Source organism: Heterodontus francisci, chromosome 8 (assembly GCF_036365525.1).
Source record: "Heterodontus francisci isolate sHetFra1 chromosome 8, sHetFra1.hap1, whole genome shotgun sequence".
NCBI lineage: Eukaryota > Metazoa > Chordata > Chondrichthyes > Heterodontiformes > Heterodontidae > Heterodontus > Heterodontus francisci.
Window position 1 is genome coordinate 91,969,964 of NC_090378.1, and position 25,629 is coordinate 91,995,592.

Consider the following 25,629-nt stretch of genomic DNA (forward strand, 5'->3'; position numbering starts at 1 on the left):
CCACGTAAATCTTAGCAATTCTTTCACAAGGCATAAATGAATTAGCTCTAGTACAATTTTCTGTATCTAAACTGACTTTCAAATCAAAGTATCTGGTCTGTGTCCTCACAACAAAGCTAATTTTGATAGCTTCGCACTTCGAGATAATGAGGTTTATAAACATACATTGTTTGACAATCGTCTAATTGGAATTTACAAATAAAATGTTGGTTGTCCTTCAAAGCATCCAGAGCTTTGTTGTCTGGAATTCAAAGGCTCCTGGGCTTCAAACCAGCCAACCTAACAGCATTTCCCAAGATTCATACAAACTAAGCTTCCCTAGTGATACAGCTGGCTGAAGTCCATTTGAAATTTAAAGTATACAACAGAACTGAAACCTTTTTGTTGGGAAATCAGGAATCCTAAAGCACTAAACGTGCAGTTCTTACATGGATCAGAGAAATACATGTCAGTCATAGAAAAAGCCAAAGAGAACTGATTCATGTTCTTCAAAATAACCTTAGTGACTGCCCACTTGAACAATGAGACACCAAAACTCAATGTGCACACAGTTGTTTAGGCAAACAGGTCCAAGAGTCATCTAGCTAAGGTGCAATTATGAGGGACATATTCACTGCTGGCCATTTATGGAGTTTTAAGCAGGAGCTACAGAAAACTTTGATGGTAGAAAATGTCAATTCACATAGAACTTCACCACAGCTTTGATCTATTCCTGGCAATATGTGCAGAGGCCTTTACAGGATTCCATCAGACCTGAAGTTTCTGCTCTTCAGGTCTTGGCAGATCTTCAAGGTGTCAAGATTAAGCTGGGGGAAGTTCCGGATCATCTAGGACACGGTGTCAGACTACACAATAAGTCATGCAGTTGAGAGTGCTGCACCTGAGGCCTAGGCTCATCGGCACATATATAAAAGCTAGCGTACTGCTGAAGAAGAATTTACAGAAGCTTACAAGCAAGGAATAGGGGGAAACCAAAAATGGAGTCCTGGAGCACAGCAGAGATGACCTTCAGAGGCAGGGATGAAAAGCCATGCAGGGAGTATACTGGCTATATCAAGTCAGCAGGAATAGAGCCATGAGCAAAAGAGACAAGGAAAGGTAACACATTGCAACTACAGTCCAGTCACAACGGATGTCACTGGTCACTTTGATCAGGCCTTTCTTGATGCTGTGAGCAAGACACAAACCAGAATGAATTAGAACAGATTAGTGGCTGACATATGTGCAGAGCCAGGTGACAACAAAACAATCTAAGATCTTGGGGAAAAAAAGGAAGATTTTCAATGTAGTTGAATGGAACAGAGGGATTTAAGGTAGATTTGAGTGATGACTGTAGTTTTAAACTGGTAGGGGAGGGGAGGAGAGGGAGAAGAGAAGAGATAATGCCTGTCGAGGGAGGCCAAAATCCTAATGACAACCTTGAAAAGAATCTCCCTCTGCAATTTTTTTTTTCATAGAACAACTTGCATTTCTATAGCACTTATAATAAAAATTAACACTTAATAAAAATTTTCTCCCACAAATGCATGGATACAGAATATAGAAGGTTGTGAAACTTATTCAAAAAGCTTTCAAGTGACTGAGAAATGCAGAGATTTGTAAATTTCAAAAACGCTATATTGGTAAAATGAATTTGTACTGTGCGTTTCCATTGTTATTTTTAGGAAAAAAATTAATACTGCAAATACAGCAAATGGGTTAAGCATTGTTAATCTGTCAAATTTCAAAAACAATCCATTAACAGATGAAAAGACATGGTAGGTTTAATTAATATTAAGGGTTTTCTTTCAAGCAGCAAGTTACTACTACCAACAACTTGCATTTATATAGCATTTTTAATGGTGCTTAAAACATCCCAAGGCGATTCACAGAAGCAGTATCAAACTAAATATGACACTGAGTCAGAGGTTGAGGGAAGGAATTCCTGAGCATAGGGCCTCAGGGATGCCCAAAAGGCCAGATGTGAAAGAGCTCAGAGACTTGTCAGGCTCGAGAATATTACAGTGATAGAGGGGGGCAAGGCCATGGAGAAAGCAAGGATGAGAATTTTTAAAAATTGAGGCATTGTTTAAGGGGGATCCAATATAGGCAAGCAAGCACAGGAATGATGGGTAAATAGAACTTCTGCGAGGTTGTCCACAAGCAGCAGAGTTTTGGATAAGTTAACAAGCTTTTAAACTATTTTACTCAGTCAATACTTTTGGCAAGAGCAGCAGGCAGAAATTTATTGGCTTGATTTACTGCAGCATAAACTTTCCTAAAGGATTTCTGTTTTGTTCACCAAATTACTGGTTATATTCAGAACCCAGCTATAAGTAATGTGTATATATGCAGTCCTTAAAGCCAGGATACCTTTATTCCCCCATGTGAAAGTGCCGTGAAACAGGAATTGGATTTCTTTTGGTTGATTGTATGCTCAAGTGAGATTCATCTGTAAGTGAACTAAAGAGAATGATTTGCTCCCCTTATTACATTATTTGCTCAGGCTGCCTGTAGTGTCAGCAACACACTGTGTAAACCTAATTGGAGCCATTGAAAAATAGGAAGAACGTAGAAAATAGTTTTTTTCTCTATTATCTCGCATGATGGAATTTCCACACTTAGTTTCAAAAGGTATTCTTGTCTTGTCAGACTTGTGAGCAAAGTTATAGCTCATGGATTAAAGGGACAGGAGTACCATGGATATAAAATTGGCTGAGTGACAGGAAACAGGGAGTAGTGGGTAATGAATGCTTTCGGACTGGAGGAAGCTTTGTAACGGAGTTCCCCGGGGGTCAGTGTTCGGACCCTTGCTCTTCCTGATATATATTAATTTCAAAATTTGCAGATGATGCGAAACTTGGAAACATTGTGAACTGTGAGGAGGATAGTGTAGAACTTCAAAAGGACAGACAGGTTGGTGGAATGCGTGGACAAGTGGCAGATGAAATTTAATACAGAAAAGTGCAAAATGATTCATTTTGGTAGGAAGAATGCAGAGACATTAGAAAATAAAGGATACAATTCTAAACGGGGTGCAGGAGCAGAGGGACTTGGATGTGTACATGCATAAATCATTGAAGGTGGCAGGATAGGTTGACAGAGCGGTTAATAGAATGTACAGCAGCATCTTAGGTTTCATTAGAACATAAGAACTATGAGCAGGAGTGGGCAATTCAACCCCTCGAGCCTGCTCTGCCATTCAATAAGATCATGGCTGATCTCATCTAGGCCTCAACTCCATTTTCTTGCCCATTCTCCATAACCCTTCAATCCTTTACTAATTAAAAATCTATCTCCTCCTTAAATTTACTCAATGTCCCGGCATCCACTGCACTCTGGGGTAGTGAATTCCAAAGACCCACGACCCTTTGAGATAAGTAATTTCTCCGCATCTTGGTTTTAAATCTGCTGCCCCTTATCCTAAATCTATGACCTCTTGTGGTAGATTGCCCCACAAGAGGAAACATCCTTTCTACGTCTACTTTGTCAATCCCCTTAATCATCTTATATACCTCAATTAGATCTCCTCTCATTCTTCTGAACTCCAGAGAGTAAAGGCCTAAACTGCTCAATCTCTCTTCATGAGAGATCCCTCACCTCTGGAATCAATCTAGCGAACCTCCTCTGAGCTGCCTCCAATGCAACTACAACCCTCCTCAAGTAAGGGGACCAAAACTGTACGCAATACTCCAGGTGCGGTCTCACTAATGCCATGCACAGTTGCAGCAACACTTCCCCATTATACTCTATTCCTTTAGCAATAAAGGCCAAAATTCCATTTGCCTTCCTTATTACCTGCTGCACCTGCGATTCATGCACGAGGACACCCAGATCCTTCTGCACCGAAGCACTCTGAAGTTTCTCTCCATTTAGATAATAATTTGCCTTTCTATTCTTGTGACCAAAATGGATAACCTCACACTTATCCATGTTAAACTCCATCGGCCCAGTTACCTAACTTATCCATATCCATTTGTAAATTTTTTATTTCTTTATTGCAACTTATTATTCCACCTATTTCAGTGTCATCTGCAAATGTGGCTACAGTACCTTCTATCCCTGCATCCAAGGCATTAATATAGATAGTAAATAGTTGTAAATTACATCTTGCCAACCAGAAAAGGACCAATTTATCCCGACTCTCTGTTTTCTGTTGGTTGGCCAATTCTCTATCCAAGCTAATAAATTGCCTCTAACTCCATGTGATCTTACCTTGTGTATTAACCTTTTGTGCGACACCATTAATAGGGGCACGGAGTACTAAAGCAAGGAGGTTATGTTAAACTTGTACAGAACACTGGTTCGGCCCCAACTGGAATATTGTGTCCAGTTCTGGGCATCACATTTTAGAAAAGATGTGAAGGCATTGGAGAGTGTGCATAAAAGATTCATGAGAATGGTTCTAGGGATGAGGAACTTCAGTTACAAGGATAGATTACAGAAGTTGGGGCTGTTTTCTTCGAAGAGAAGGCTGAGAGGAGTTTTGAGAGAGGTATTCAAAATCATGAGGGGTCTGTACAGGGTAGACAGGGAAAAACCCCCTTGGTGGAAGGAGCGAGAACAAGAGGACACAGGTTTAAGGTAACTGGCAAAAGAAACAAAGGCAACATGAGGGAAAACTTTTTTCATGCAGCGAGTGGTTAGCATCTGGAATACACTGCCTGAGAGCTTGGTGAAGGCAGGTTCAATCGAGGCATTCAAGAGGGAACTGGATTAGAGTCACAGAGTCAGAGTTATACAGCACAGAAACAGGCCCTTTGGCCCATCATGTCTGCGCCGGCCATCAAGCACCTATCTATTCTAATTCCATTTTCCAGCATTTCTCCCGTAGCCTTGTATGCTTTGGCGTTTTAAGTGCACATCTAAATACTTCTAAATGTTGAGGGTTCCTGCCTCTACCACCTCTTCAGATAGTGTGTTCCAGATTCCAACCACCCTCTGAGTGAAAAATGCTTTCCTCAAATCCCCTCTAAGCCTCTTGCCCCTTACCTTAAATCTATGCCCCTTGGTTATTGACACCTCCACTAAGGAAAAAAGTTTCTTCCCATCTATTCTATCAATGTCCCTCATAATTTTGTATACCTCAATCAGGACCCCCTCAGCCATCTCTGCTCCAAGGAAAACAACCCTAGCCTATCCAGTCTCTCTTCATAGCTGAAATGCTCCAGCCCAGGCAACATCCTGGTGAAACTCCTCTGCACCCTCTCCAGTGCAATCACATCCATCCTAGTGTGGCAACCAGAACTCCAGCTGTGGCCTAAATAGCATTTTACACAGCTCCATCATAACCTGCCTGCCTCGGCTGATAAAGGCAAGTATCCCATATGCCTTCCTAACCATCTTATCTACCTGTGCTGCTACCTTTAGTGATGCATGGACAAGTACACCAAGGTTCCTCTGACCCTCTGTACTTCCTAGAGTCCTACCATCCATTGTATATTCACTTGCCTCGTTAGTCCTCCCAAAATGCATCACCTCACACTTCTCAGGATTAAATTCCATTTGTCACTGCTCTGCCCATCCTACCAACCCATCTATATCGTCCTGTATTCCAAGGCTTACTTTCTCACGATTTATGACACCACCAATTTTCATGTCATCTGCAAACTTACCGATCATACCTCCTATATTCACGTCTAAATCATTAATGTGCACTACAAATAACAAGGGTTCCAGCACCGATCCCTGCGGTACACCATTGGTCACAGGCTTCCACTCGCAAAAACAACCCTCGACCATCACCCTCTGCCTCCTGCCACTAAGCCAATTTTGGATCCAATTTGCCAAATTGCCCTGGATCCCATGGGCTCTTACCTTCTTAACCAATCTCCCATGCAGGACCTCATCAAAAGCCTCACTGAAGTCCACGTAGACTACACCAACTGCTTTACCCTCATTGACACATCTAGTCACCTCCTCGAAAAATTCAATCAAGTTTGTTAGACATGATCGCCCCCTGACAAAGCCATGCTGACTATCCCTGATTAATCCCTGCCTCTCCAAGTGGAGATTAATCCTTTCCCTCAGAAGTTTTTCCAATAGTTTCCCTACCACTGACTCACCGGCCTGTAATTACCTTTCTTAAATTTTCTTTCTTTTGGGCCTCCTTATCTCGAGAGACAATGGATACGCGCCTGGAGGTGGTCAGTGGTTTGTGAAGCAGCGCCTGGAGTGGCTATAAAGGCCAATTCTGGAGTGACAGGCTCTTCCACAGGTGCTGCAGAGAAATTTGTTTGTTGGGGCTGTTGCACAGTTGGCTCTCCCCTTGCGCCTCTGTCTTTTTTCCTGCCAACTACTAAGTCTCTTCGACTCGCCACAATTTAGCCCTGTCTTTATGGCTGCCCGCCAGCTCTGGCGAATGCTGGCAACTGACTCCCACGACTTGTGATCAATGTCACACGATTTCATGTCGCGTTTGCAGACGTCTTTATAACGGAGACATGGACGGCCGGTGGGTCTGATACCAGTGGCGAGCTCGCTGTACAATGTGTCTTTGGGGATCCTGCCATCACATTTGCTGTCCTCCAGTCCTCTGGTACCTCTCCTGTGGCCAGAGGGGATTTGAAAATTTGTGTCAGAGCACCTGCTATCTCCTCCCTTGCCTCACATAACAGCTTGGGATGCATCCCAGCTGGGCCTGGGGATTTATCCACTTTTAAGCCCGCTAAAACAGCTAGTACTTCCTCCTTTTCAATACTAATTTGTTCAAGCATATCACAAGCCCCCTCCCTGATCTCTACACCTACATCGTCCTTCTCCATAGTGAACACAGATGAAAAGTAATCATTTAAGACCTCACCTATGTCCTCCACACGCTGATTGCCACTCTGGTCCCTAATGGACCTTACTCTTTCCTTGCTTATCCTCTTGCCCTTAATATACTGATAAAACACCTTGGGATTTTCCTTTATCTTGCCCACCAGTGTTTTTCATGTTCGCTTTCCTAATTACTTTATGAAGTACCTCCCTACACTTTCTATAGCCCTCTAAGGCCCCCGCTGTTTTCAGTGCTTTGTATCTGCCATAAACCTCCTTTTTTTTCGTTGTCCAATCCTCTATATCCCTTGACATCCAGGGTTCCCTGGACTTGTTGGTCCTACCTTTCACCTTTACGGGAACATGTTGGCCCTGAACTCTCACTATTTCCTTTTGAATGACTCCCACTGGTCTGATGTAGACTTTCCTATAAGTAGCTGCTTCCAGTCCACTTTGGCCAGATCCTGTTTTATCATATTGAAATTGACCATCCCCCAATTCAGGACTTTTATTTCCATAACTACCTTAAATCTTATAGAGTTATGGTCACTATCCCCGAAATGCTCCTCCACTGACACTTCTACCACTTGTCCAGCTTCATTCCCCAGGATTAGGTCCAGTACCGCCCCTTCTCTTGTAGGGCTTTCTACGTGCTAGCTCAAAAAGCTCTCCTGTATGCACTTTAAGAATTCCGCCCCCTTTAACCTTTTGCACTAAGACTATCCCAGTTGATATTGGGGAAGTTGAAATCCCATACTATTATTACCCTATTATTTTTACACCTCTGAGATTTGTCTACATATCTGCTCCTCTATCTCTCCCTGACTGCTTGGAGGCCTGTAGTACACTCCCAGCCAAGTGATTGTCCCCTTTTTGTTTTCAAGTTCTACCCATATGGCCTCATTTGCGGAACCTTCAATATCATCCCTCCTTACTGCAGTAATTGACTCCTTGATCAACAGTGCAACGTCACCTCCTCTTTTACACTCTCCCCTGTCACGCCTGAAGATTCTACACCCTGGAACATTGAGCTGCCAGTCCTGCCCTTCCCTCAACCATGTCTCTGTGATAGCAATAATATCATATTCCCATGTGTTAATCAATGCCCTCAATTCATCTGCCTTACTAGGAAGACTCCTTACGTTAAAATAGATGCAATCCAGCCTTGCATTATTTGTTTGTACCTTAACAGGTCTATATTTGCTCAGTCTTCCAGACTGACTCAGTTTCTCTTCTATATTTGACTGTGCATCACCCCCTACTATACCTCCTCTCTGTATCTCATCCCCCTGCCAAATTAGTTTAATCCCCAACCACCCCCCCACCAACAGCACTAGCAAACCTCCCAGCAAGGATGTTGGTCCCGTTACAGTTCAGGTGCAACCCACCCAACTTGAACAGGTCCCACCTTTGCCAGAAACAGACCCAGTGATCCAGGAAACTAAAGCCATCCCTCTGCACTCTGTCTTCAGCCACGCATTCATCTGTTCTATCCTCCTATTCCTATACTCACTAGCACGTGGCACTGGGAGTAATCCAGAGATTACAACCTTTGAGGTCCTGCTTTTTAATCTGCTACCTCGTTCGCTAAATTCTTGCTGCAGGACCTCATCCCTCTTTCTATCAATGTCGTTGGTACCAATGTGTACCACGACCTCTGACTGTTCACACTCCCCCTTCAGAATGTCCTGCAGCTGCTCTGTGACATCCTTGACCCTAGCACCAGGGAGGCAACATACCATCCTGCAGCCACGTTTGCGGCCCGCAAAATCTGAAAAGGAACAATGTGCAGGGCTATGGACAGAAGGCGGAGGAGTGGCACAAGGTAACTGCTCTTTTCGGAGAGCAAGCACAGACATGATGGGCCAAATGGCCTCCTTCTGTGTTGTAACAATTCTGTGATTCTTCGTAGCACAATTATTTCCACATCTCATTACAGTGACTTGCATTTTCATCAACTATTGTGCTTTGGTAGGAGCTCATTTTAATGCCTGCTATTGTATAAAATGGCTACATATCACCTGATAGGTTTATCACATTACTGAGTAATTGCTGCTGGCAGCTGGTTTTTAAACATTGCTCAACTTTTGATTCGACCGAAGATGATGCAGCAGATCTCTGAGTTTTGTTGTAAGCCGTTGGACAGGACAGCTGCAACAAAACATATCAGAATTGTGCAACCCTTTGGTGCATCAAGGTGGTGCTGATTAAATTTACCGATTTACTTTTATGCCAGCTAATGTGTTTGTTAAAGATCATTTAATATGAAAGAAAACAAACTATTTTCCATAAGCAAAACACATTCGTATGTTCGTACATGCACGAAAGAAACACAAGGATACAATGAAGAGCAAAACTGTATCTATGGTACAAAACCACTGATTTAGTTTGCAGTATTTCTAATTGCTGAATTTGAAGCCAGATTCAATTTAAAAATTGGTGGTGGATGAAGAAAGAGGAGAGGGTATGGAAGTGCACTGGCTATGTTAATCCATTCAAGTCAGAGACTGATAGATTTTTAGATGCTAAGGGAATCAAGGGAGACAGGAATAGTGCGAAAAGGTGCAGCTGAGGTAGATCAGCCATGATCTCATTGAGTGGCGGAGCAGGCTTGATGTGCCAAATGGCTTACTCCAGCTCTCATTTCTTATGTTATGTCCTTAAGGAGATATTTGGGCAGATGATCAAAAGCTTGGTCAAACAGGGAGGTTCTAACGAGCATCTTAGAAGAGGAATGAGACACGGAGATGTTAGGGAGAGAATTCCGGCTTGGCCTGGGCAGCTGAAGGCACATTGCCAATGATGGAGCAATTAAAATTGTGAATACTGAAGAACCCAGAATCAGAGGAGCACAGATATCTCGGAAGGTTCTAAGGCAGGAGGAGATTACAGATTGGGACGGGTGAAACTATGGAGGGATCTGAAAAGGAGGAAAACTTTTAAATTGAAGTCAAAAAGCAAAATACTGCAGAACTAGAAAACAAATAAAAAGAGGAAATCCTGGAAATACTCAGCAGTTCATGTATCTGTGGAGAGGGGGAGTTAACTTTTCAGGTTGAAACATTTACTATGTACTTCTCTCGCTCTACAGATGCTGCCTGACCTGCTGAGTATTTCCAGCATTTTCTGTTTTTATTTAAAATCAAGTGTTTCTTAGCTGTGAGCTTCTGTACATCAGTGAGCACAGGTGTAATGGGTGAATGGGACTTGATGAGACTCAGGCAGCAGAGTTTTAATGGCCTCAAGTTTACGGAGGATAGAACATGGAAGGCTGGTCAGAAGTGCATTGAGATAGTCCATTTTAGGGTTTCAGCAGCAGATGAGCATAAACAAGAGCAGAGTAGGGGCAACCTTAGAGCTGGAAACAGGTGGGCTTACTGATGGTGCAGATATGTGGTCGGAAGCTCCATCTCAGTGTCAAATATGATAATAAAGTTACTAAGAGTCTGGTTCAGCCTCAATTGAAGAGTTGGTCAGCAAGCACATCCAGTAGCAACTGAGATATATAGGACACAGAAGCCCCACATTCCATCCTCAATTTGTACCATGTTATTTGATTTCAACTGTAGCAATGGTGGAGACTCTGCAATTCACCTTCACACTCCTGGATTAGGAAGGAGAAAGCTGCCACCATTGTCTCCTACTGCAATTGCAAAAATCTGAACACCCGTTGATGCCATGACCAGACACTTCACACTCACTGTAGAAGCACATAGATGAATAATGATTGGCGAAAGAACTGAAGTGTGACTAGGACTTTTAACCCTGCAAGTAATCAGCAGTGGAAAATGAAGACTTAAAAAACAAACTATTATATAGTTGAGCTCACTTGGAATGCCAATGGAAAAGAGCAATGGTGCAATAATGCACTGTAGATCACAAGATGCAACCAGGGTTGCCAGCTCTGATTGAATGTATTCGTGAAGGTTTCATAACTTGACCTCGTCCCTCCAAATGTCCCACCTCCACTTGCCATCCAACATGTCCATCTGCAGTGTTCCCACACCACTTGGAAAGCAAACAGACACTGTTACCCGATTGAAGAGTCTTGACTGTTAAAGAGCATTTTTATACTATTAAGCAAATGAGTTGAAAGAATTTTTTTTTTTTTTAAATGTGCTTCATGATTTTCCTCCTGGGCTTTCTTGGTAATTAACCTCCAATTTCTGGAAACTTAAGGGCATTCTTCAAGGGTTGGTACCCTAGATAAAAAAAGTCTGTTTAGTTAAGCTAGTAAGTGGTGGTGATACACATCCAAACAAAAAAAGTACACCAGCCTTCTTGTGTACCTCCTGCAGTCTGACTCGAGAGAAGCACTACCCCAAGTTATCAACCTACCTCTCATTCAGGAAATAAGGGTGGCAGTGAAATTTTTATTTTTAATTTCCATGTACTTTTTAGTGAAGTTGGTTGCAATTTAAAATCTTTATTCCCTCCATTTACTCGAGTTTGATTCAATACTTAGGTGAAAAATTTTAAAATGATCAATTGCTGCATGCCAAACAAAAAAATACATATTTTGAAATCTCAGTTCTCAAAAGGTTACTAAAAAATAAAAGGAACTGGAAGGGATAAATTTTTCATTAAAATATATACTGTAAACAACTATGTATTTTTTCAAATAGCCGTACTGTCTAATCAAATCTGGATTTTATTTAGTAACCCAGAAGAGGGGTAGAAAACAGCTCAAGTATGCAAATTGCATAATGAGTACAAGCTATTACTTTTCCCCTTTAGCAAAAAGGTTAAAGAGGGACAGTACTGCAAATAAAAGATTGCTCCTCTTTTGCAGCCTGCTACCAACATTTTGTGTTTAAGTTTCCCAGTGAAGTAAAACCCATTGACAAAATCACCTATTCTTTCATCTAACACCAGAGGTCCTGCAGCAGCACTATCATCAAGACGGGAAGATCATTAATACAGGAATGATCACGTGGGAGTTTCCTACACACTGACGTTTCCTTCTGCTATCAGAGGACAGAGCCAGTCAAAAGCAGATCCTGTCCTTATTTTCGTTTGTGCTGCAAAAGCAATAAGCTTAACAGACCAAATCTACCCAGCGTCAGCACTGCTCAGTCATGCCTTAGCTGCCTAGCAACCCAAAGGACTGGACATAGCTCCCCTAGTATGCCATCCACAACCGAAGAATCGGTCCATGCACACAGCAGTTGCCTTCTACTGTTGATGTCTATAAACACTGACCGACCAGAAATACAGCTGAGGATTGCGGGACTGCATCATTTGACTGAAGGGCTGATGAAGTGCTCCAATGTGGCTACTATGGTAAGCAACCATCTTCAAAAGTGAAAGAAAATCCTCAGTGCTTTTATTGAGGCAATTCTGCATAATGAACAGGCAGATGGGCAGACAAAAGTAAAAATTAAGCATAGGGTGAATTACTTCAGATATGCGCATGTTCAGCAGCTGCCTTTTGCTGTATGATGGCTAGCTAAAAACATGTTTCCAGCCGGCAGATGCATCTCTACCCATAAAAGGGCCCAACAAAGGAAGGTATGTTAAAGCTTACTTGTACGATTCTTATGCTTTAGAGTTGCCTCAAGAACAAGAGACCCATTGTTCCGTTACAGGAGCATCTGCATTTGAGCAACAACAGATTGAATTCACTGTTTATTATAGACTACAGTATAAAGAAAATGGATGACAACAGCTTCAAAAAGCAATGCAGATTGTTTTGCTTTAAAGTGCTGCCTAAGAATAATTTCAGTGATTGGTTTAACAGCAATTTCTAGTATAGAAGCAGCTTGAAAGCCCAGTTAAATGGCTTTACTCTGTGCCACATACTGTGAGCACTGAGCCATCTAAACAAAAGATGAGACATTGATAAGTCAAATTATATTGTTAAACAGCACAAGTGGGGCACAAAATGCTGGTTTGCTATTTTATTGCAGCCTTAAATATGACATCTTATTTGGCAAACATTAAAGCAAACAAATTATTTAGTTACCATACAAGCCCATTCTAAAAAGAGTAGAAAAACTTCACCTAATTCCTTATATGTCTCTGCGTCATCCATTTCTCTAAGGATATTTCTCTTGATATCAAGTGCAACAAACAAATGACAAATGTCATGAACATTTCTGTTTTAAATATGCTAGACTTGAAAACATGATCTCTGCTACATCTTATTCAAAAAATGTACTGCAGGCTGTGTTTGGCTCAGACATCAATCAGCATACTGCAATGAATCATTGAACAGTTTAAAATATAATAGCAGTTGCTGCGCCGGCAGCAGCGTTTTTTTTTAAAGAACATCATGACACTACTGATCACGCCTCTGAGGAAAAATGTAATGACATTTGATAACTAACTTTGAGTTTTACTATATGGGATTCACGGCTGGTCACGTTTAGAAAGAGTCTGAATCACATTTCATATTTTATATAAAATTTACATTTTATTTTGCGCCACTTTAAATTAGCATGTTGGGATTAATGGGATGTTTTAAAAATTTCATTGCAATTTTATACGTGTTATCTGAAACGGAGATAAAACATTTTAAATAAACATTTCTGAAATAGTTACTGTGAAATCTAGCTCGTGTATGCTTAGCACTACCACCTAGTGACGAGCAGTGCAATAGGTTTTCAGTATTTAAAAGTACTATTAAGAAATAACATGAGCCTACAACAAAAGACGACTAATTATTTGAATCCAGAATATTTTAGAGGAACACAATCCAGGGAATAGCATATTATGTTGCTGGAATAATTAGGACCACTATAACAACATTTTTAGTGTCAAAAATGTCTACAGATTTTAAATAACTTCAAATTTTGGAATGTTTAGAAAGTTCTTTCAATGCCCCATTGAACTTGAAAATTTGAAGTTCACTGGGGCAGAATCAGGAAACAACCGCCCTCAAAATTGGAAACTAACCATTCATCTATTGCATATTAAAGCAACTGTAATATCTTATAGCCCTAACTATACGGTATGAGCAAAAAACTGTTCAGTTACAACAGATAAATCAGTGTATCCATTTAATAAAGATTGCAATCAACATGTAATACCCAGAGACCTCAAATTATAAGAAATTACATTCATTTGTAATTAAATGTCATTGCATATATACTATTCAGTTGGGAAAATCTGCAACCTCTGTATACTTAACGTACCAATAACCCCAAAATCAACAAACAAACCACTGAGGCTACATTCTACTGATTGCAATAGATTATGTAGATTAGAAAGACAAAGCTATAGAATTGCCAAACTTTTTGAACTATTAACGTTTACACATAAAACAAATGTTATTTCCATCTGTTCAAGCTCCAATTTAAATGATAAAAAAATCCAAAAGAAATATAAATAAAAATACATCAGTCTGACGTATGGGGATATGGTCACAAATGTATTTTGAGGGGTCAACAATGTACTTGATTTGATCTCTACCTCCTGGACTTTATGTTTGTAGAATCTCAGCAGTTTATGCTGCTCTTAATCTTATGAGGACTGCAAAGGTATTTTAGCATTAGAAAATAAAGTTTTTTAAATCCAAGATCATTTGTTTCTTTCACCCATACTTGTCTTAGAAGGTTTTATACCTCCACTTTATCAACTCAGTTATATACATTTCAAGTAGAAAAGTAATTTTTGCCAATAACTTCGTGGTGCCCTTGTGCTTAAAGTTTGAATTATCTATCAATCTGCATTAAGCAATGCCAATAATACAACAAAGAGGAAATATAGTGTTAAGAATATTTGAAATCAATTAATTTGGCTACAATTTCAAATTAAAGAGCAGCTGTAAGATAAAGAAAGAAAAATAAAAATTTTGTAAGCCATAATTTCTGTCAGTGAAAGTATTACATCTAGAGAGATTATTTTTTCAGGAAAATTTGATGCAACAGAATTATTTTCAAAGTACTGCCAACGGATGTATTCAGTCATATTTGCTGCAGTGTACATCCAATGATGAATGACCCATTAAAACAATACAGAAATGTTCTTGGATCACTACCTTCATGCCATTCAATATACGGTATGTAGTACCTTTTGTTATAAGTGCACTTTTCTCTCCTTCCCCTGTCCTTCCAAGTTATGTAATTTGTTTTTTCCTCTTTCAGCTGTTAAAATTTGATTTTAAACCATAACATACTAAAATCCATGTAAATGTTAGATATATAATTTACACCTATAATGCAGTCAAAAGATTGCGAAATAGACCACTGAACTTACACACTTAGTCAATGACATCGGAACAACCCTTTGATTATATTTATATCTTGTTGTATGCTGTCAGGTGAACCAATAAATGTTACAAACTGTTCAATAATTCAACAACTGCAGCACTGAAGCCAAAGAAGGCTGATGCTACTTCCAATAAATAGTTTATCTCAGCATTTAACTCTTTCAATTATAAAGCGCTGCTACATCAACTCGCTTACTGGTGCCAAAAAATGTCAACAGAATTAAATGGCTCTTAATCCCTTAAGTGATTTCCTCTTGTATACAATGTTTACCTTTCACTTGATACCATGATCTTAACACCATTTCTAGTGGTTTATAGTTATTTCAGTTGACAGCAAAGTCAAGCAATATTGACACAACACATCTGCATCAGCTGCTGCAGGTTCAATGATTTGTCAAATGTGATCTTTTAAAATTACACCAATATGGCCACCATCTCCACCCCACCCCTTCACACACTGAGGCCATTTAATATATCTTGCATTCTACCAAATAAGTAATAAACCGATTAAGTTGCTTCAGCATTTACCGTTCTTTCTCAAACCCCTATTCATTTATTTCTTTCCATGCATGTGTCTCCACACAGGAGATCATGTATGGACTGCCAGCTGATTTGTTCACAAGTTCGTCTGAGTGCGGTGGAGCACAGGGTTGGCATACCACCCTAGGTTCCTCTTATTGCCCCAAAAGAAAAAGCACATATTGTCTAATACAAAAAGGCAAAGCTACTTAAGGAAGTATAAAAAATTCACACACAACCACTCATGGCACCAGCATGCCACAATATCAATGACTGTTCAGAATGTCTTTGAATCCATATTACTTTTAAAAAGTCAAAGAAAGGTTATGTTTCAATCTTTTCTCAATGTGGCACACTTAGTCTAAATAAACAAAATGATGCCAGGTCATCCCCTTTGCTCCCTATATTCATTCACAACATGCTCTAGACGTTGATCTTGATTTGTCTTTCAGTAATACTTTGCACTTAATATAGTACATGAGAACAGGTCCCATTTGATTAACATTTTATGCACTAATACGCAGCAGGGTAACAAAAAGAATTAAAAATAGGTGAACACTTGCATTCAACATCCTGAAAGTAAGATTGAAAAAGGAAACTGTCCCAAGTGAATGCCTTCAGTTTGGCTGAGATGCTCTTGATCTATAAAAAGTTATCTAACTACACACAATCGTTTACATGCTCTAATTGGTAATGCTAATATAATGTGCAATTTATTCTATTCACTGTAATTAAATACAATAAAGGTTAATACTGGAGTCTTAAAGACATTGGCCTGAATTTTACGCACCCCAGCAAGCCGGATGGTGGCGGGGGGGATGGCGTAAAATTCAGCGGGAGGCTCTGGGAGGCCTTCCCAGCTCGTTTCCGCCTCCGCCCCACTTTACGTGGACGGCGGGGGGAGAGAAACAGGCTGCCCGCCCCAGGCCAATCAAGTGACCACTTAAGGGCCTTCGCCCGCCTCCACGGGTATTTTACCCGTGGCAAGCAGGCGTCCAGTAGATGTGAAAGGCCACCCAGTGATACCTGGTGGCCTCTCAGCGCACTGGGGGAGGGCCTGACAATCCGGCACAGGGTGCCCGATTGAGGGCCACCCCCTCCTCCCCAACCACCCCCAGGACCCGAGAGGCTCCCCTACCCTCAATACGACCATCCTTGCCTCGCCGGGCCGCGACCAATTAGCCCAGCGAGGCAACCCTTACTTACCTTCAGTCGTGATCCATGTTCTCGGTTGGGTTGCAGTCCCAGCAGTGGCCACCGCTCCGGGTGGCGCTACTGGCCTAATGACTGGCCGGCAGCTCAATGAGGCGGGACGTACTCCCTCAAGTGATGGAAATCCCGCCTCTGAACATTTAAAGCCCGGGGACCTGCAAAATGCAGGTTGGATCCGTGGGCTGGGTGGATGCAGGTTCGCCACTGACTTTTACATCGGTGGCCAGCTCCCGTCCGTCCGGCATGAATTGGCAAAACTACTCAACAAAATTGATTTAAAAAAACTAGAGAACCATTCATGCTTCAGTGTAAATGCACTCCATGGGTCACACAGACAGGAAAAGTCGGTTCAATCCCAGTCTAAGCTGAGTTGGTCAATCTACGCTTGGGGTCAAGAGGGAAAAGTAGACAAGGGAAAACTGGTTTCACTCTTCCCAGCAGAATAAGCATCACGCAGGGCTCACTCCCCTTCCGTGGAGATCAGTCAAGGAGATGAAAGAGGCATATGTGATCTTCTCTTCCTTCATCACCATACTGACAAGGTTCCCTCATGAAGATGAGCTTTCATTTACCAATGGATCATCCCAGCACTAAAAAGACAGACTTGCATTTATATAGCATCTTGCATGACCTCAGAACATTCCAAACCCCTTTACAGCCAATGAAGTACATCTGAAGTGTCATCACTGTGGTACGGTAGGAAACGTGGTAGTCAATTTGTGCACGAGGAATCATATCCCAGCAGAAGTTGTCACCTTCAAGAGGGACTGACAAAGTGATACAAGATCCAACCAAGTTCTTTTAATTCCCAACTGATAGGTGTATCTTTCAACTGTTGTCTTGAGTGTATGAGTATACCCTTCACTGCTCAGCTCATTAACATTTTATATGCCTTTAAAAAAATGTATACATCAGGACGTTTCAAGCAGAAAATTAAGTTTATTAGCTTTAAAAATGTTCACATAGGCATCTGACCTAGTGGAATGAATGAGCCAATTTCCAATGAAATATTAAGCATTAATAATTGTGATTTTTTTTTTTAAATGTGTATTGCAATGATATATTGAGCCAGTAGTTAAATTAAAGACAGACAGACTTGCATTTACATAGCGCTTTTCACGACCATCAGACATCTCAAAATGCTTTAGAGCCAATTAAGAACTTTTGAAATATAGCCACCGGTGTAATGTTGGAAATGTGGCAGCCAATTTCTGCACAGCAAACACCATAAACAGCATGGGATAATGACCAGATGATCTGTTTCTGCAACTGAGGGATAAATATTGTCCACAACTCCCCTGCTCTTCTTTGCGATAGTGTCGTGCGATCTCTTACACCCACTCAAGCAAGCAGATGGGGCCTCGGTTTATGCCTCATCCGAAAAACAGCACCCGAGACAGTGCACTACTCCCTCAGTACTGTACTGGAGTGTCAACCTGATTTTTGTGCTCAAACCCTGGAGTGAGACTTGAAACTGGAATCTTGTGACTCAGAGGTGAGAGTGCTACCCACTGAGCCACAGTTGACACATTACATTACACACGAAATGCATCAATCATGCCTTACTTCATTGCAAAAGTTACCAAAATACAGAATTGAATCTGCCATTAGAGGTCAAGCAAGCCTGCCACAGCAACCAAGGCAACCTAACAAGAAGCATCCATTAACTTGACATTTCTTTAATTATGCCACTTTATTTTAAATAACAGGAGATTAAAGGCATTAATCTGTGCAACATTTTCAATCGTGAGTGGATATTTCAAATTATCTTCAAATTAGTGTGTTTTGGTTTAGAACTGGAATTGTACTAGAGCCAGACTTCAACTACAGTTACTTTTAAGATACATAATGTTTGTTCCATTATCTAATTGCTGATATTTAGAGTAACCATTTATTCATTTGAAAGAGATTGCTATAAGGCTGGTCACCAGATGACAAATGTCACTGTTTGCCACTGCTGCCCAAAATGCATCAGTAAAACTTCAAAATATTAACAATTTTTTTTTTAATTGCAAGATTTTTTTAAAAAAAAGATTCCGACTAATGAGGAATTTCTAAGCTCAGTTATTCAGCACTGTGTTAAAACCTAAAGTAAAATTACTTAGAACCACAGGGATCGAGGAATGTCCCTGTCATTTCTGCTAGTCTCTATTTCAGACATCACAATTTAAAGGTTCAAGGCTATCAACAATTCTATACAGCAACAAATAGCTGCCTTCAACCAGTGGAAAATATCCAATTCAAACTCATTCTTGAGAATATTTTTAAAAATGAACTGGAATGAGAAACTAATAGGTGTTTAATGCTTAAAAATTAACAAAAGTAATCTATATCAAAAGCTATTTGAAGCCAGAGTTTACTTTTCACGACATGCCCACAAATAAATACATCTAATTCCACTCATATTCAAATGTAATTTATAACTATTTTCTTATTCGTTTTGGGCTGCTAAACTGTTAAACAAATAATTTTTAATGAAGGTGATTCTATGCATTTTTCTCTCATCGCTACTTCCATATAAGTTAATGTTGCAACAAAATATTTTTTTAAATCATATTTTACCATAAAAGTGTAATTTTTAAGCACGTCAAATCCTTTTGTTTTACATATATGGAGATTAGATACATTTGTTTTCAAAAGACCTCAAGCACTCAACTACTTTACTCTTGCAACAACTTTCTGGTAAACATGAATGAATTAGCTAAGTTACATTTCTACAATGTGTGGTTCATGTACACAACAATGAATCTTACCAGCACTGGTCAAACTTCTGCCTATTATTTCACACAGTGCATAAAGAAAACTTTCACTCAAATGTTACGTGTAGAGCAATAAATGTTTTATGCAGAATACAATCTCTATTATATACAAGTGCATCATTGCAATTTAAGCTTGAACATAAATGTTCTTAAACAAAATCTGTTATAAAATCTCTTACTGAAATTTCACAATAGCATGAAGAAGCCATATTTTTATTCTTAGTCATTTATCTACTTGTTCAATTAAAAAATATCCTGGCATATATGGGAAAAATAAATAATTCTTGCTCATTCTAGCTACATTAAGCCAAGTGTTCTGAAGGGATAACCAAGGCAGTGTTGATCAACATGGCCAGGGATTAAGTCTAAAACGCATAATTTTCACCACATTCATAACCACGAATGGAAATTGCATTTTGAGGTCATTGTTACTGACTGGACTGTTGAAACTATATCAACTGGAGAAAATGCTTTAACAGACAACAGTTTATTTGTTTCATCCATTATATGGAGCTCTTGAACTCAAATGAATTAATTTTTGACTGCTGATAGCAGGGATAGCCATATACTGTATGAAAGTGGAGACAAATTATTAGACTTAGAGAACTTTTCATCCATTGTTGATTGAGAAATACTGTATAGTTTGTCCAGTTATACCACCCTTTGCTTATAACTTTTATAAAGTGTTAAATTTTACAACCACATTCCTTATACCCAAGTAATGTGCCAAAGATTTCAAGTGACTTTAAGACAATATAAAATCAATGCTGACATAAAAGAGCTCAATTTCAAAAAAATCTAAATGAGCCCACTAGAGGTTGGAATAGATAATTCAATATTCAAGAAAATATTAACTATTTATAAAGATATTCAACAATATGGCAGAGTTAAAATCACTGTTTGGTCTGTTAAAAATCGTCAAAAGCATTATACTAAGATATAGATGCTAACTTCTACCAGATACCTAATTAAAGATATTAAAGATAGATATTAGACAACTACTTGAGAATTACTATAAGTACTAGAAAATGATTCAATTTTGTATTTGTATGAAATGAGGACTGCCCATGTTTCATTTCAAAAGTAGCAACACTGAAGCTGTTCTTGTAGCACGTGGCAAGATGTAGCCAATCAGAAAACTCACCATGCATGAATATTAATCTAAAATTTAACGCAACATAACTAAACTGCACTTTTCAACTTCAAAGTTCTTAATTACAGGTTTAAAGGTGAGTGGCAAGTATGTATGCTCATTATGCGCTAGTGTTCAAAGAGTCTCCAATAAAGTAACTGAAGCCTAAAAATTAATTGAGGTCTTTCTCCTCATTGACTTTTAAAATACAGCACAGGTTAACAGAAACAAGCTAAACAGTGCACTATGACTAACACAATTCCTTTATAAATCAACCCTCCAGTCTGTCCTATTCAAGACTTGACTGTTTTCAGTAAAAGGCCTCTGATTAATTAATACTGAGGGATGAAAGACTGATTTTAATACTATATACACACACACACACACAGTTTAAAACATTGCAAGAAGTATGATTGCAACATAGAAGACAGATTTTAATAAAACTTAAAAATATAAGGGTGGTATAACTGTAACAAAGCAGTATTTCACTAAAACAATCTACAGCAGTAGATAAAATCTTCACCACATGGCAAAATGTATTGTTTTTCACTTCCAATATATAAAATAGAAACTCTTAAACCCTTACAGTGTAGACGTATGTAATAAACAGTATTAAAAGCTCTGGTCCAAAAGACCAGAACAATGGATATTAAAACAGAACAACTTTGATACTTAAAATATACACAATGAGCAATTCCTACTGTATCAACCTGAGTGCAATGCGGTGTGTATAAGCCATAGCCTATAATTTATAATAACTCAATTACATTGCAGTTTCCTTCTGCGGAATATCGTGAACAAAGACTCCAGAAATTTGGTATCGAGCGCCATCCATGTTTACTTAAATAAATATGTTGGAACTACTAAATAAACAACTACTCATCTGTGAAGATGGATTACTTACTTACTGACTGCATTTGGATGAGCTGATTAAAGGAAAAAGTCCGCAATAGGCCAAATACGAAACTGCCCTAGTTATTTTCTGAAGAAACAGACACAAATATAGAAGAAAAAACCAAACTCCGAAAGCACTTTGCTAAAGGACAGCCGTAAAGGATTGGCTGTGTCATAAAATACAGCCAATGTGAGCACAAAAAGGCAATAGGCATTGCAAATAGCCCTGCTGCAACATGCTTCAGTGGAGAAGACGGTACTGCTGCCTAATGAAGATGACCTGGAATGTTAAACGGTCTCTGTTACGTACTCATATTATTGCACTGATATGCCTTGTGTTTTTGTTTGCAATGTTTCTGTTCATAAATCAACATGACTGGGTAACCAGCAAAACCTGGTCAAGAGAAACTGGTTATTCTGTTTCTCATACAATGAGGGGATTCAGGTCACCAAAAAGTACCACCAACCAGAGCATAATGAGGAACATTTGGAAAGAGGCTGCTCAAGTACAAAAAATTCATACAGTGAATTCTAGCACAGCACTTTCTCCTCCAGATGTAACGGGATTAGGTGACGTACTGAATGCTAATGGAACCATGTACAGCGAAAAGAGAACAGGTTATATATCCCATCACCAATACAAGTACATCATTAACGAACCAAACAAATGTGAAGGACAAAGCCCATTCTTAATTGTGTTGATAGCAGCTGAGCCTGGCCAAACTGAAGCTCGACATGCCATTAGGCAAACCTGGGGAAATGAAAGCATTGTCCCTGGATTACGTATGGTACATCTCTTTCTCCTAGGTTTTAGAAAGCCTGGTTGGAACTTTCAGCAGACTTTACTGGAAGAAAGCAGACAGTATCATGACATTATTCAACAAGACTTTATGGATACATACTATAATCTAACAATTAAAACTCTGATGGGAATGAACTGGGTCGCAACATATTGTCCGCATGCCTGGTACGTTATGAAGACTGACAGCGACATGTTTGTGAACACTGAGTATCTAATAACCAAACTGTTAAAGCCTGTGCATCCTCCACGTCACAACTATTTCACTGGATATCTGATGCGTGGTTATTCCCCTAATCGTAACAAGGATAGCAAATGGTACATGCCTCCGGAGCTCTACCCCAGTGAGCGCTATCCAGTCTTCTGTTCAGGAACTGGTTATGTTTTCTCTGGGGACTTAGCTGAAAAGATTTTTAAAGTATCCTTGAGTATCCGGCGTTTGCACTTAGAGGATGTCTATGTTGGAATCTGTCTTGCCAAACTGAGAATTGACCCAGTGCCACCACCCAATGAGTTCCTCTTCAATCACTGGCGTGTTTCTTATTCCACCTGTAAATACAGCCATCTAATTACCTCCCATCAGTTCCAGCCCAGTGAATTAATCAAATACTGGAACCACTTGCAGCAAAACAAGCACAATGCCTGTGCCAGCATGACAAAAGAGAAAGGCTACAGAGGACATGGCAGGTATCGCACAAGGAAAGTACACTGATGACAAATCTGAATCCAAGATACCCAATCTTAACTGTACTGTAAATGAATTATCCAAGCATGTATAAAGACTATGTATGAAACCAATACACCATTCCAACGCTTACAAAACCTTCATCAGGGTTTGCACTTTTCTTTTAATTCTTCATTTAAAAGTCAACCCCTCAGAAAAAGTTGTGAGCATACAATGGACAGTAAATGTTGTGAAGTTTATCTGCTTTTGGAGTTCTTAGTTGACTGAATGTCTATGTATACCAAACCTGAATTTATTTTAGGCAATGCAAAGCAATGAACCTCAGTGAACTATCCTTACTGTTTAACTGTGACAACAATAGTTAATCTTAAAATAGAATGTGGTTCCAAATTTTGTTGTTGACTGCGTCAAGTTTTGTTCAACCTTGTTGATAGGAGTTATTTAAGGAATGTCACTTGAGAATAGTAAAATGGAATGGTTTTATAAAACCACATCTTTAAGAACCAATACTGAAAACTTTAAAGATGCAGCACATTTCACTAAGTAGAGGCATGCAAAATTATTTTCCACATTACATTATTTGTGTTACAAGATAGAATGTTCAATCAAGAGACAAAAAAAACACTCAGAATAGTGCAATCTGAAAGGCACATTTGTGAATGGAACAGCATCAATTCTCTCAACATTGAAACCAACTCTTCCCTTGGATACATAAAGGGAAACAACCCAACCTAAATGGAGAAACAGTAAGCTTGGATATTATAGAAATTTTATTGACGTTAGTTTACCAACTTTTTTTGAGGTAAACTTTTATTATCTTTCTGGATTACTTACTTCAGTGGAAATATTCGTCCACAATCATTCATATTTATGTTCATGGATTTTATCTCTGGCTGTCTTTCTGTGGCATATTTTGCTTGCAGGAAGAAATGGAAAACTATTTTTTTTTAATTATCTATTTATTCAAAAAGGTTTCATTTTCCTCAGCTTCGCTTGTGCACTCCCCCCTCCCCAGTTAAGCAGGGATTTTGTGAAGGTGCCAATAAAACTTTATTGCTGCAATCGTTAAATAATTCAGTTGCAGCCTAATAGACAATAGACAGAGGGTACAAGTCAAAAAATCTATTTTTCCTTTCAATGTTCCTATCTTGCTGAGAAGTATGGTACTTTGTTTCAATTTGTATTGAAGGTTCTGTTGTGCAATATTGCTTTCTGTTGCAATTTTATCAAAATCAGTGTACAGCTCCAAAAAAAAGGTAAATTTAAGGCTTGGAAACCCATTACTAAAATACTACTGAAAACATGTGTTTGATGGTCAGTATTAAAGTAATTTTGGAATGCAACTGAAACGTTTTGTGTCATAAGCTAAAAAGCATCATGCACATCTATTTTTATAGAACACTCACCAAATGTAATTCAACATTATTTGGCACTTGTTTCATTTCATACATTCAATACTTAGAAGCCTCTATATTCATTAAGGAGAACCACTTTAAACAAGCTCCATGGTAAAACACAAATGTTAGCTATTTGTTTTAGTGAGTTTTGAAATACTTAAATGTGCATTTCAACTTTAAAAAAAAAGATTTTAGCAAAATCCTAAATGTAATGAATCTTTAAATAAATCCAACACATCATTCTAAGCAATGACACTTTCATAATATTGATTTAGAAATGCTTAAAAATGCCCAATATAATTATTCGTCAAAATTGTACTGTCAGCATCTGAACTCATCAATAGGGTGCTGCACTTCAACACAAGACCACACTACCCAATTTGTACAAAACTGAGCAGTTCCTGACCAGTTTTACATAAAGCTGAACTATAAAGCAGAAAAACTAGTTAGAGGCTAATGCAACAACTTAGTAAGGAAGCAAAATTGACTTCCTATCTAATTTAGTTTCACCATTTTCTTGATCTTATAATAAAATGCTCTTTGCAAAAAATAAGATACAGAAAAGAGCATTTTGGATTTTTTTTAAAAAAACAACTCCACTGCTGACCACCGAGCTTTTCTTCTTAGCTTCCATTGTAAATGGTCTCTCCTCTCCAGCTTCATTCCCTTTCAAGACTGCAGTCACCATCCACCTCAAAACGCAAAAAATCCACTTGCTGATTCCCATTGTCCTTGCAAACTACCTTCCTTTCCAATTCAAAGTCCTTGAAAGAGCTGATGCCTCTCAAATCCCTGCCCATTTCTTTCGCAGCTCCTTATTTGCATCTCTTTAATTAGATTTCCACCTGTCCCAAAGTACCAAAACAGACCTAAGTAAAGTCATGAATAATATTCACAGTCACTGTGTCGCATTATCACTCCAAGTCATCTTCAACCCTCCTGCAGCATTTTACACAGCTGACCACACCATCCTCTTCCAATCTCTTTTCTTCTGTTGCCCAGTTCAGTGAGACTGGCTTTGTTTGACTTCACTCTTGCCTATCCTAATGACAAACAATGCATCGCGAGCTGCTTCTCTGGTTTCCCATTCACCGTTACCTCAGGGGGCCCCTACATCAGCATGTTGCCCCTTGGTGACATCAGATGCAGACGTGGGGTCAGTTTGCACATGTGCACTTATGACACTGAGTTCCACCACTTAGTGTCCTCTCTTGATCCCTTCCACTGCTTTTTTTGTTAACAAGACTGCTCGTCAGACATCTACGTCTTCGACGAGTGGCAA

General features: G+C 39.4%; 2 protein-coding genes across 4 annotated transcripts in view; one reads left to right on the forward strand and one right to left on the reverse strand.

Annotated features, from left to right (window-relative positions):
- The window catches only part of cdc73 (cell division cycle 73, Paf1/RNA polymerase II complex component, homolog (S. cerevisiae)), a 455,163-nt gene that overhangs the window by 259,599 nt on the left and 169,935 nt on the right, over positions 1-25,629 (reverse strand). The window lies entirely within an intron of this gene.
- Positions 11,838-24,285, forward strand: LOC137372568 (beta-1,3-galactosyltransferase 2-like). Of its 3 annotated transcripts, none has more exons than XM_068036499.1 (3): positions 11,838-12,021; positions 14,592-14,740; positions 21,347-24,285. In XM_068036499.1, the coding sequence occupies exon 3, from the start codon at positions 21,703-21,705 to the stop codon at positions 22,975-22,977; it is 1,275 nt and encodes a 424-aa protein (XP_067892600.1). In that variant the 5' UTR covers positions 11,838-12,021; positions 14,592-14,740; positions 21,347-21,702; the 3' UTR covers positions 22,978-24,285. The 3 variants fall into 3 exon arrangements, with proteins under 3 accessions (XP_067892600.1, XP_067892602.1, XP_067892601.1); XM_068036500.1 differs by lacking the exon at positions 11,838-12,021 and adding an exon at positions 12,037-12,249; XM_068036501.1 differs by lacking the exon at positions 14,592-14,740.

Bases quoted from the DNA above. Each gene is read 5' to 3' on its own strand.
- LOC137372568 (XM_068036499.1), top strand. From the start codon at position 21,703: ATGCTTCAGTGGAGAAGACGGTACTGCTGCCTAATGAAGATGACCTGG.